The sequence below is a fragment of the Meleagris gallopavo genome, chromosome 1, assembly GCF_905368555.1.
Source record: "Meleagris gallopavo chromosome 1, MGAL_WU_HG_1.1, whole genome shotgun sequence".
Taxonomy (NCBI): Eukaryota; Metazoa; Chordata; class Aves; order Galliformes; family Phasianidae; genus Meleagris; species Meleagris gallopavo.
The window spans coordinates 118,543,191-118,557,077 of NC_139404.1; the positions used below are offsets into that span (position 1 = coordinate 118,543,191).

Consider the following 13,887-nt stretch of genomic DNA (forward strand, 5'->3'; position numbering starts at 1 on the left):
CGCTAGCTGTAGGCTCCTGGCAGGAGATAGGGCCAAGGAGCCACAGGCTCTGGATACCAGCACCGTTGTGCGCTGTCAGATCAATGCACTTCCTGGGGCTGCAAAATAAACAGCCCTTGATTCAAAGAACTCACATGGACTGGATATTCTAAGGCTTTTCCTGGAATGCTTGCTGGTTCTGAACGTTTAAACAAAAATGCCTTCAGGATTGAAAGCAGCACTTTCAGAACAAATGTTTGTTCTGTTCTCCCAAAAACCTACTGCAATTTATTTATTTGTTTTTTGAATGGTTCCTCTTTTCATTCAAAATTGCAGGAGTATGAAATGACTGCTTTCAAAGTGACCTTGGGCAGCTGTGTGGAACTGGATTTCATTTTACAAATCCAAACTGTATGCTACTTAGAGTGTTTTATTCTGTGTTTATGTAGCATATAGAAGAAAAATAGAGACTGTTGGAACAGTGTATATGCCACCCTGCTGTCTTCTGGGGATTACTCACATAGCCAATTTTGTCTTGTTCTTGGGTGCTGCTTGTTCAAAGCCTTAAAGCTGACATTAAATAGTTATTGATAAGTCAAGAAATATCAAAGTTAACAGCACATTTACAGCTCTGACTCTACCCCTTCAGCTATTCAGTCATTAATTGTATGCTGACACAATCTTCTTTGATTAGTACAATAGAGGATGATCTATAACTATACACCTAACAGTGTAAAAAGTATATTAACATATAAGAATAGTAAATGCCTTTATGAAACTGGAATCTTTTCTTAAATACATAAGCTAGATAAATACACAGTTCTGCCAGTCTTCTAATCAGTTTATCACCTGCACTCTTCTCATGTGAGAGCCAGTACCAGTACTAGTAAATCCTCGCAGAAGACGAGACAACAAATGCAGCATTTCCCTTGACTTAGTAAGATGATATTTCACAAAGTACACAAATTAACAGCATAGATATTTCAAATTAAAGTGCTAGCCATAAGCCTAATAAGTTATCAGTTCTGACCACAAGAAAGGGTTTTCAACAGCATGCAACGTAGAACTTTCATGAGAATGAGGTAATGCTCCATTCCAAGAGATTTTCTTTAAAAAGGCAAGAAGTCTATCTATTGAACTTACCAAAGTCACACAATTTGAGAACATCATTGTGGCTTATTAAGAGATTCTCTGGTTTGATATCTAAAGTTTCAAATAACAAAGAAAGAAAAGATAGCTGTTAACTTCTCTATTTAATTTTGAGCTCTGTCAACAATATTATTTCATAACAATATATTTAGATATATTCATACAACCATAAACAAAGCATTACAGGACCAATTGCTCAACAGGCTTCCAGCAGTTCTACGTGTAGATATGCAGAATTTATTTTACGTGAAGTCTTTTGAAGTGTTTCTCAATAAAACATGGGAAGATAAAAGGTGTTTAGAGACCTTTTTGCTAAAGAGCAAAAGAAAACGCAGAATAGTGCGTGCTGCATGATAGTACAATAACCTGTCATTTAATAACCCAGTTAACTGGTAAAATGTTGTGTTGCGCTTTCCTGTCCTTTTTATATAGTGTGTTTTGTAGTTCTAAGCCTGTTTCTTATTCCTATATGGATACTGTGGTATCTGTGTATGGAATACTTCTTCAAACTGCTTTACAAAATATGTCAAACTCTCGCCTATGTTTTGATCAGTCTCTACTAAAATAGTATATTGTATGAGAATTCTGATTTATTGGGAACATTAGAAATGTTACTCTTGCAAAGCCATAAAGCAAAATACAATTTTACTAAATAAGGATAAAATACATAAGACCAGATAAAAATCAAACAAAGCAAGTACAAAGAAAGTACTAGAGGGAGCTGAACTCAGAGAAGTTGGGAAGATATGCCTTCAGCAGAACACAAAAAACCAAGCTTGTTCTGGGTTACTTTTCTACTAATACTTTATCAGATTCAGAAGTGAAATAATTGAATTCTCAGAAATGTTTAAGAATTCCTTTTCCTTTGGCAATGTTTGTACTGCAGTTTTACTTCACTGTGCATTTAATACAATCTTTACTTGTACACCAAAGACAGTGGGCAGCAAGTTTATATGTAGATGAATCTAGTTCTAAAGAAATTTGAAGTCGTTGCAGGCTTAATACTCAGCTAAATTTACAGATTGTTTTGTTGTTGTTGACAAAGAGTAATTGCTTATATTTATGTTAAATGCAAATTCCTTCTAGCTGTAATGTCTTTCCCTGCAGAAAGTAAACTTTTTCCCATGTGCAGAACTACGCACTCACCTCTGTGAACGATATCATTCTTATGACACCAATGAATTGCTTTAATTAGCTGGTAGATATAACTTTTCACTTTTTCTGGTGGAACTCCATTTGGCATTTCTTCTAGCAATTCAAGCATATTCTAAATGTTTAAAAGACATTATTTAAAAGAGTTATATTTTAGTAGCTTGAACATAACCCATTTGCAGCCTTCTGAAGCAACCACATCAGTTACACCACCAAGTCTGGCTATGAAAAAAGAAGTAGTTTAACGTTTAGGGAGTGTATTTTAATCATAAACCTAGTACTAGCTAATTTCATTCTAAAAAAGCATTTGTGAAGACAATTAAAGATGAACTGCAAATGTATCACAATTTCTTAAAAGGCTGTCATCAACCCACATAAAAATTCTAAAAAGTTATTTCCATACAAAAAGTTGCCCCAACAAATAGCGGTTTACTGGGGTTGTGTGAAAAATTAATTAAGTACAACATTTCGTAAATATCCGACTACACCTTAACATACTGTTTTCTTAATTGTTAAGTTAGTTCTATGTCTTTTACATACTGGGCTGTGACCAATCACAAACCATGTCTACACATGAATGGGTATACCTAAAGCAACATATTACTGCTGATGAGGTAACAGAGGTAAAAATGCCTCATGGGGACATAAATAGTAATATATGGAATATCCTACAGATATGCATCTGCTGTATAAACCTTAGATATATTAGCTACTGTAGTCCTATGTCCACATTAACTTTTTATGGATATACTTAGCTAAAAATTAAATGGATTGTTTTAACTGGTGATGAACAGTAAAAACTGGTTAGTTTCCTCTTTGAGAAAGGATATTTAGATTTCCATTATATTAGCAAATATCTCCAATTTTGCACAATTTCAAGTACAATGGAGTTTGTACTCTTCATTGAATGAATAATGGGCATCAGCAGCCAACTTGAAAACAAAAAGAATGTTATTTACTGAATACTGAAATGGAAATAAGTATTTTGGCTATATCATCTTACACAACTCATTGTATTAAGAATTTAAGCACTTGACCAGATTTTTCATCTAAAATAAATTTATCTCTGAAATGTTTTCTTCAGCCGTGTAATAACATTTGAGATTTCTCTTGGAAGATATTTTAATGAACATAAGTATAAGACAAAACAAAAGGAGACTTTGAAAATATTTGGAAGTATTTCTGAGTTTTGTAATCTACAAATAAATACTGGAACTTATGTGCTTGCAAGCAAGTTTCCTTAGAAATGCAGCTCAGATCTCAGAAAAGGAATTTTCTGTTAATGAACTGTACTGACTTTAGTTAGATTCTCGTCTACACAGTGCCCTGTAGTTCTGGATAAGTAAGTCAAGAAGTTAGTGTTACAAATATGAACGAAAACAGTAGCATCAACACAGTGAGACCCTACATGAAAACACTAACTAAGGGAAATAGATTTAAAAGATTAGACTAAATGTGAATTTCAGTAATCTGGAACTGAGCATTGCAGGGCTAAGGTTCTGTAAATAATACATTTTTTATCACCAGTTAAAATAAAAACTAGGCCTATTGTACCATATTATATTTAATTTATATATTCTTGCTCATTTGAAAATACAGAAATCATCCTGGTCTTTAGATTTGAACGACATATGTTTAGGAGTGCCTGTGAAAATTACCTGACACAACTGAAAACGCAAAACATTCATGGACCTCAAAGTTGATATGAAAGATCACCTTTATAATGTGGAAATGGCAGTATAGCAGAAATGACATTAGGCACATGATGTCTGTCTTTATAATTATATTCCTTTACTCCAATTTAATAACGTTAGATATTGCAGCCTAGTGTATTTACCAGTATTAACATTTTTTGAAATACACTCTTATTATGCATTTAGATGTCTTTTATTGTTGTGTTCTTTCAATCCACTACAAGCGTGAGCCTAGTTAATTCAACTACAGCACCAAATTAAATATATATCCTAGTTGGTGAGTGATCAAACACATGCCACATATCTGGATCACAAGGAATTTGGATGAAACAAATCACACTTTGGATGTCATGGCTAAATAAGGTCTACCACGTCATGAGTTGCTAATCTGGTGAAACACAAAACTGTCTTCTGCCTAGCTGTGGCCTAAAACGGATCATCTCACATTATACAATGAAGTTATACCACACAGTAAATTGTAAAGTATTTACAGGAAGGAACCATTTACACAAGACTGAAATGAACTGACTGAAAAGGAATAGCACTCAGCTGTACTACAGAATCACAGTGGCAGGATATTAAATGAAAATTTGGATCAAGGGAATGATACCTCCTGAAAGCTACATAAATACATATATTTAAGCCTTGTTTACTTTTACTTTGTGTATCTAAATACACCATCAAATTATTTCCTTGGTAGTTAAGATATAAGGGTAAAGTCTACCACCATCGCAAAGCTTGCAAAACTAACGTAAGACCAATCTGTTCTAGGTTGTTTTTCCCTAGAAACAGACCAGGATGCTTGGCAATAGTAGGCCAATCCAAGAACATTTTGGGATCATTTCAAATGAGGTCAGGATTGGAAATAATTACAATGATCTTTGCCAAATCCCTCTAAGCAACTATTGATAGTGGACTTGTTACAGAAATATACAAACAGAAATTGTATTTTTAATAGGCAGAAAAAGTTGTGACAGATTCCAAGGTCAAAATCCTATGATCTTGTTTTGAAAGACGATGTCTGAATTCATTACCCAACATAACATGACAGTGAATCAACTCTACAACTAAAATGAAGTATTCTGATGAAACATTTTCTTCACAGAAAGAACTAAAATTCAGTATTCCAGCCTACAAAATTTGAACATGTTTCTGTTCATACGTGGAATAACTTTTTGTTTTGAAGACCAACAAATGATATAAAAAGAATAATAAAGTTATCAGTACTGTATTGTCTGATTACATGCCTAATTACAACAACTCAGATTGCATCAGAGTTTTTCTGCTGTTCCACTCTACAGATGACAATAGTTTCATATTTAAAACTATAGTTGTTTTAAAGACTTTTCCATTAAGCTGATGATTTAACTGTGGTAAAGACAGTACAAACTCAACTCACTTTTTCCACATATTCAAAAACTAAGTATAATTTTCCTCTTCTTCTGAAGGCTTCCTTCAGCTCCACTATGTTCTCCTGTTTTAAAGTGCGAAGCATTTTAAGCTCTCGTAAAGTGGTTTCTTTGACTTCTTCATTTTCTAGAGTGCAAAAGTGAGAAAGTAAAGTTCATTAAAAAAAAAAAAAGAGTAATAAAGTATATTTCTTTTGATTAAAATCTCTGTATCTGGGTAGTAAGACTTTTTTTTTTCCCCCTAAACACTGCAGGCTCTCTGTTCTGCCTGAATATTTCTGCACCAGAAGAGAGGTACCTGATGACCGTTCAGTCATTATATAACCTTCATAGTACATGCTTCATAACCACTGTGGTTTCCAGCGGAAGAAAAAGCTGTTTAATAAGAAGCAATAATTTGCATTTCTCTCTTTTTGAAGAGCACAATGTACATTCAAAAACATGCATGGATATGTACAGGTGTATCTTCCACCTCACGTATACCTATCACATGCTTCAGCCCTGGCAAGGTTATGTTTTCAGCAGAAACACTGGAATGATCATTTCTGAACAGCCTTGACTAGATCTGTTTGATTCTTAAGTGATTTTATTCTCTAAAATCTAGAAATTAAGACAGAAGAATTGTTTTAAATGTTTGAACAAAGCTTTTAATGGAAAGTCAGCAATGCAGACCACCGTAGTAGCCACGGAGGACGGGCAGTAGAGAAAAAACAGATACAATTAATCTATAATTCTTTGATTTGGAGTCAAGAAACTGAACTATTATTCTGATAATTTAGCTGCTAAAAAGTGTTTTACTAAAGCTTTGTAGAGTGCTTATCGTGTTTATCATTGAGGATAGAACCAAGAAGACGTGAAATACAAAAGAGTATATTAGCTTTTGTTCTTCATTTAGTCAAATGAAATCCATTAATGCAATTGCCCGTGCACACTTAGAAGCCAGGTTTTTAATCTCTTAGTGCTGTTATCTGCAACAGAAGAATATTAAATGGGATATGATTGCATGAATTCAGAACTAAATCCTACCTGCATGTCACATACTCTAAAGACAGAGGAATAAGACACAAGGAAGAGAAATTGCTTTTCCAGGAAAGCAAAAGGCAAAAATGGTTTTGCAGAGGAGAGTATAACACAGGTCATGTCAATGCATACAATCATCATCAGAAAACAGAAACAATCCTGAATTGTAGCAAGAAGAGAGAAGAAAGTAAAATACTATCACCACAAATGTTTTTAGTAAAAAATATGTATAATTTAGAGTCATCTGAATCATCTCATTTTAAAACTGAGTGCACAGTGCTGGCTTGCATCAGCCTGACTGCATTATTTCTTCTATAACCAGACACTTTCTAGAGCATTTAGCATGCATATGTCAAACAACAGTAATTCAGTGAAACAAAAATGGCAATAAAAATAATTACTGTATATTCAGATTTGTAATGAACTACCATATTAGCAAGACAGATGTGAAATGGGCTGAATCAAATTCATCAAAGGAAGTTCTGTCACATTTCCAGAAACTTGTAAACAGCTACAACTCTGAAAAGCAGTAATCAATCACATAAACCAATAGAAAGCAAAAGCTAATGGCAATGTTGTATTTTTTGTTTTCATTTGTATACTGTCGCATATCATAATCCTGCTTGGGGCTTAATGCTGGAGATTCATTACCTTTGATATGAACTGAATAGACATACTGAGGTCCAGCATGTGATTCTGAAGTACCTTCATGACCTGGTCAAGATGACTACTACAATTAAATACTTACAGCGTTTTTTAATAAGGATTTAAAACAGATTTCTGAACAGCAAGGCTAAAAGATCAGCTACATCCTCCAAGCATCTAGCAAAATAACTGCAATGAAAGACTAAAATACAGATAATCTGAAAATTACAGATAAATCTGAATTTGCTGTGCCTGACCGACTCTGAAAATTACATTATAATTTTGTAACCAACAACAGCACCAGGGCCTTCCCCCAATTCTATAATAATACCAAAAAAAGTGTAGTTTGCTAAAATAAAGTTGCTGCTATTTCTTTAAACCACATAATTAGACTGTTCAGTTTTCAGCTACAGCCTCAGTATATGGCAGATCACAGCTACATCACCACCTCAGACCTAGATTACTCTTCATATTACTTCATACTTGGCCTCTCCTTCTGTTTGTCTCTCATGTGTCTGCAAGGGATTCAGGCTGTTGATGTGTGCAAGGCAGACAGTACACACAGGCTGCTGTGAAAGTGGAAAAGAAGCAAGTTCCCTTGTAGAAAGTGAAGCCTGCTGAAGGGAGAGCAGAACTGCTGCCTCCTCACATAGCCAGTTGGCTAAGTTGGTCCCCAACAGCTCCCCAACTCCTCTGTGCAGCACAGAGCTTTTAAATGACCTCTCTCTGTCTCCTTCATTTACCCCTTCAAGACCACTAACATTTAAGATCCTTTCACCTAAATGAGGAGTGATAAAGCTCAAGAACTCTACAAGCCAGTGCTACAAGAGAAGTTTTTGCTGTCATCTGATCACATCTAGTCTCCAAGTGATAGGTCATACCACCATGAATGGCACCACAATTCAAGCAATATCAAGTGGGAGGCACCAAGAAGGAAAGATAGGTCTTTAGTTTGAAGGCATAATGCAGTTCCTAAGCAGGTATGTAGTACCTTGAACATTTAGAGAGCTAATAAATCATAACCATTTTAAAACCATGTATTGAAATATGAGACTTCTTTTTTTAACTGGAAAGATATTAGCAGAGCAGTTATTGACATGAAAGGCTGTGAGCAGAAAAGGTTACCTTCACTGTCTTTGAATTTCTTGATAGCCACAATTTCATGTGTCTCCTGTAAAACAAAAGGGCAGAAAGTGAAATTAGCAAGATCTGGTTAATCTTTTTTTCCTGCTGGTTTCCCTCTGATTCCCAAGCATAAGAGGGAAAAAAGAAAAAAAAAGAAAAAAAAAAGCATCCTGGGAAATGTGACAATGGAAACCATTGTTGATTTGGTAAGTATCTCAGTGATCAAGCCAAATGCAATGCAAAATTTGGTGCAGCATACACGCTACATTTAGGAATTCCAGTACGAAGAAAAAAAAAAAAAAGAAGTTAGATGTTAGAAATTCATCTTTAAATATCTTGTAGCAGGTATGAATTACATTTTCAAGAGGGGTTCCTGTGACTTTTGTCATTTAGTTATTCGGAAAGCTGAACAATTTTTATCTGTTCAAAGTATACGAGTGTGAGTGCCTATCCCGGTGAACTAAAATGAGTGCATCTATCACTGGGCCAAAATGATTGTCATATGATCATGCAGCATCTGAATTTTAGTAATACGATGAAGAAGCCTTAAGGTCACAGAGTATGGGAATGTGAAAAGATAGGCAGTAGACTGCTTCAGTTATTTGATAAGTCAATTCTACATTACACATCTTTTCCAACTTCTAACAATATCCCACTATTAACAGCATACAGAAGCTGGACTGAAGACAAGCAATGAAAAGGTTAAGCCCTTTTAGAATGTCTGATGACGCACATGGTGAACAAAATAAACATCTATTTCATTTTTAATTTCAAATTGTCACAACATATGAACGTGTAAAATACCTGACCTCATTTAAAAGAACACCTGGAAAAACCTCTAGTTACCAAACAGAGCATCTAGATGAAAATTAATACTAATCCAAATTTAAACACCTTGGGAAAAAAAAATGGGATTTACCACTCTCTTAGCCTCAAATGAAAAGTACACTGATAGGAGGTGATCAGTTCTCAGAGCTCTTCTGTTCTGCACCCAGAGATCTCTCTTCTGGGTTTCCACACAGTGTTGTAATGCCTGATATTTCCTGCTACCAGAAACAAGCTAGAAGATTTCCCTGATTCAGAAGCATTTTATTTTTTTTATAGGATACATATCCCTGTTTTTCCATGGTGTCTACAAAATAAAGAAGATGTGACATTGCTTTTCCAAAACACTAAAGTGATGCATCTTTACTATCTCCTAGAAAATCACTGATGTTAACAGTGGGAGTATTCAAGTCAAAAGATGCTGCTCAACATAAGTGGACATCAGAACGAAAGCCAGGCTTCTCTGGAAAAAGAAATATCCTACCTAACTACATGCTATTATTGAAATATGACAAAAAAGTCTCCTAACAGGAAAAGCGTTTGTGTCTAATTTATCTCAAAGGTTTTTGTGACTGATTTTTTTTTTCTCTTTTGTATATTAAGGAAAATTCTGACACCAAGCACAGTTACACAAAAAGATCACTGAAAACCAGATAAGGTCACGTCCTTCAGAAAGTGACACCATTCAACTATAATTCCATAACCTCACCCTAGACTGAAAGTATCAATTAAAATCAAGGAACGAGAGAAGAGACAGTGATAATACTGACTGCATGCCCTGGAGTAGCAGTACATTACTGCCATTCCTCAACCAGTGCTGCAAGTGCATCATTTCAGGGCTTCATGCTGATATACCAAAGCAAATGGTGATGTGGAGTGTTCTGTGACTGACTTACGGTTTCAGACTGCGCAGATATGAAGCTCCAAGGCCAAAATTTTGTTAGAAGAAGTGAAGTCAATCACATTCTCTTCTCATGAATACTATTTACATTTTGTAAAAACAATCGAGAAGCAAAAAACCCTGTGAACCGATCGGTGAGCTGTCACCCAGTCATAACAACATTCACACAGTGTTACATAATCTTGTATACACCTAAAATACATTGGGAATTTCCCTCAAGAAGCATTGATCAGTTTTTATCTTTCTGCCATTCAACAAGACCTGGACAGGGTGGAAAGCTGGGCAGAACGAAAAATCCTGGTGAGGTTCAACAAGGACAAGTGCAGAGTCCTACATCTGGGGAGGAATAACTGCATGTATCAGTACAGGTTAGGGGCTGACCTGCTGCAAAGAAGAACTGCAGAGAAAGACCTGGGTGTCCCTGTAGACAGCAGGGTGACCATGAACGGGCAGCGTGGCCTTGTGGTCAAGAAAGCCAATGGTATCCTTGGGTGCATTAAAAAGAGTGTGGCCAGCAGGTGGAGGGAGGTGATCTTCCCTCTCTTCTCTACCTTGGTGATGCCGCATCTGGAATGCTGTGTCCAGTTTTGGGCTCCACAGTTCAAGAAAGACAGAACTTCTGGAGACAGCCCAGCAGAGGGCCACAGAGATGATGAGGGGCCTGGAGCATCTCCTGTATGAGGAAAAGCTGAGAGACCTGGGGCTGTTCAGTCTGGAGAAGAGAAGGCTGAGAGAGGATATTATCAATGCTTATAAATACTGAAAGGGTGGGAGTCAAGCAGATGGGGCTAGGCTCTTGCCAGTGGAGCCCAACGACAGAACAAGGAGCAGTGGACACAAACTGGAATAAATGACGTTCCATTTGAACACAAGGAAGAACTTCTGTACTGTGAGGGTGACAGTGCCCTGCAACAGACTGCCCAGAGAGGTTCTGGAGTCTCCTTCTCTGGAGATATTCAAAACCCACCTGGATGTTTTCCTACAACTTACTGTAGGGAACCAGCTTTATTAGACTCAATGACTTTCAGAGATTCTTTCCAACCACTGGAGTTCCCCCTTGAGAAAATGTCTTTCTCCAATTTTTCAGTTTAAAAGGAAATTACATCCAAATCCAAAAAGACTTGTTTATTTTTAGGAAGAGACAGATCTTCTGGTAAATAATGACAGAACAGTCTGTCTAAGCTTTTGTAATACCTTTACTGAAAAATTGATTAGAATTTCTCCAACACATATATATGAGAGTTTACTTGATAAGAAACATCTAGAATGACCACAAATCCATTTCATATCTTCTGAAAGCAAAGTATTATTTACTAACCAACTAAGTGCAGGAGAAGACTCTTAACAGAACAAGAATTTATATTCTTAACACGCCCCTTTTGAAGAAAATGGCCACAATGACTCCTACGTAGAAAAGAACAAAGTGAGGAAGAGAGGATACTTAAACCAGCCTGGATCCACTAGAAAACTTCAAAGTAGGGACAGTTACAAAAGCTCAGCTATTCCATTGAGGGAGGAAGCATAAAAAGAAAGACTGAAGCCTTTAGCTAGCAGTTTGTCAGCAAACAGTCTTAAATATGCACAAGGGTGGACAGAGACTTCGTATTTCCTTAAATGCAAGCAGATTGAAACAGTTTCTTCTGATTTCTGTATCTATGTTTTTCATAAGAAGTTACAAGAACAGTATTCTCAGATTGGATATTATGAGTAAACGCTTGTGTTGCATTTAAGGAAATAATAAACAGCAACTATTTCTCACCCAAGAATAAGACAAATGTGTAAACTGAACGAGCAGCCCATATATAATCCATAGGCTTGTGGACTGTGGATCCCCTTGACCTGCCTCATACCTCTGAGGAATGCTGACAGATTTTATATTTTGCACTAGGTTGCGTTTTATATTTTTTTTAAAATGTTGAAATCTTCTGATTTATGCCTTTTTCTCTTTACTTTCCACAAAAGTCAGGACTAATCTCAGCCTTGCAGGCTCAGCAGAGGTGCATGAAGCTATTCAGACTAAAAATGCAGACACAAATGAAAGAAGCCTGGGGACTTGAGCTCTATCAACTGATGCCAGCCCCGTGCAAATTCTTCCCACATTCTGCTGAATGCTAGGATTTCATAAACATTAGGAATTGTCAGTTTCTTTAACCCAAGGTTATCATGTTAGAATGTTAAGAGCCCCACAGCCCTAAATTACTGCTTTGAAAATAACACTTGAAGGAAGTGTTTTCTGCTGACTGATAATAATGGTTAGCACTGAAACTTTCATTCTTCCAAACAGTTTTTGGTATGGTTTCTCCAAACAAGAAAGTAAATATTCCCCCCTCCCTCCGCCCCCCCCCAAAAATTGTACAAGAATGTAATGAAATGGATGTGAAAGACAGAACAGCCTTTAAATATTGTAAATACAGCTACTTTGGCTTTTCATGGAAAACCAGCATTACTGCAACTGTTTTTGTTTTAAATAATCTGGGCTTCATTTCATCCTACTGTACCACTACAGTAACATTAATCCCTATCATTTTACAATTTGACACCAATGTTTAATTTCAACCACAGATATAAAATGGAATAAAAAAAATCATGAAGTAGCTATAATATTTTCTGATACTGAAAAAATCAGTACTCCTTTCAGTTTCAGATCACAATCTTCTTCCAATTCTATTTCACTTATTTTCCTTATTTTCATTTAAACCTGAAAATTGGGAAATAAAAATAAAGCTATTTAATAAATGGTATAATAGTGCATTGGACAGCTACTGGCATGCTTAATTTTTTTTATAACTCAATTTTGATGCTTGAAATACAAGTGACAATGAAGTAGAAAAAACAGGAAGACAACTTGTGCTTTATGATACTGATATTCCTTTTTTATGAGTTTGCTGCTGCCATAAATGCAGAGTCTAGCAAGATGCACGTAGCTGAACTATTTTCCTAACTGTTTGTATTAATAATGTAACACGCCTTCCCTGGGTACCTGGTAACCCAAGACAGGTAAAGCTTATTGGGAAGTACTTCTGTGTTTTAAACACTGTGGGAATGGAATGTTGTTTCTGCATTTGATATTAAAAAGAGCAATTGGTTTGAAGAAGTTGAACGTAATAAATTCGTATTCTGTAACTTATCCTTAGAAATAGTTGATCTAAAAAGTAAAATACTATATATGTTAGCAGCATGTTTTGGAAACATTATCACTGAATTATGTGATTAATTCTTTCTTGCAAAACTGTAATAGTTAAATGTTCCAAACAATGTGAGTATAGTGTGTTAGGGATTAGAAAACATATTGTAGAGTTGTTCTGTTAGGGTAAGAAACTCCCAGCAAAAGAAGAAGAGATTTAGCAAACATCAAAGAAGTTAGGACCTCTACACAAGGCTGAATTGTCTCACTCTGTGAGAAGGTTGGGACATAACAGGCAGGCACCAAGATACTCCCCTGTCTTTCTCCTGAGCTTATCTTTGTAGGAAGAAGGACAAGCAGATATCCGCAAAATAATGATCAGGTGTGGAATAAGTTAATTAATTAACTACAGATTTACACTTATGCAGCAAAAATTTATGTTTGTCCAGTGTTTTCATATTGAGTAAAGCGTTGAGAAGATTGTAAACCTAAAGTACTCAGCCAATGAGGAACTAGGGGAGAAAGAGGTAAGTGTCCGGGAATAGGAATAAAAGATGTAACTCTGTTTTCTGGGTGCCCTCCTGCTTGCAGGAGGCCCGCTATTGCAATTGCGAATAAAATCTGCTTTATTAGAAATACTGTCCTAGAAAATTATTTGGATATTTCCAACAACATGCATCAATATTACAGTCTTATCTGACTGTTCCATTTTTTAATTTCAATTCTGAGCATCAAAACAGCATGATTTACTAAACTTCAGAAAGCACAATTCAAACTTTAACTCAAATTTTGCAGCTGATGCAACCTATTTTCTTCTGCCAGAAACCTTTAGCACTTTTTTTTTTTTTCCCCCTAATCCGGCAC

General features: G+C 35.9%; 1 protein-coding gene across 8 annotated transcripts in view; it reads right to left on the reverse strand.

Annotated features, from left to right (window-relative positions):
* CDKL5 (cyclin dependent kinase like 5) overlaps nt 1-13,887 on the reverse strand; it is a 127,260-nt gene that overhangs the window by 48,642 nt on the left and 64,731 nt on the right. For all 8 annotated transcript variants that reach the window (XM_085211365.1, XM_085211357.1, XM_085211376.1 and 5 more), the window contains 4 exons: nt 8,174-8,219; nt 5,374-5,510; nt 2,275-2,395; nt 1,123-1,182 (listed from right to left, as the gene is read on the reverse strand). In XM_085211365.1, the coding sequence (XP_085067491.1) occupies nt 1,123-1,182; nt 2,275-2,395; nt 5,374-5,510; nt 8,174-8,219 (364 nt within the window). The remainder of the gene's footprint in view (nt 1-1,122; nt 1,183-2,274; nt 2,396-5,373; nt 5,511-8,173; nt 8,220-13,887) is intronic.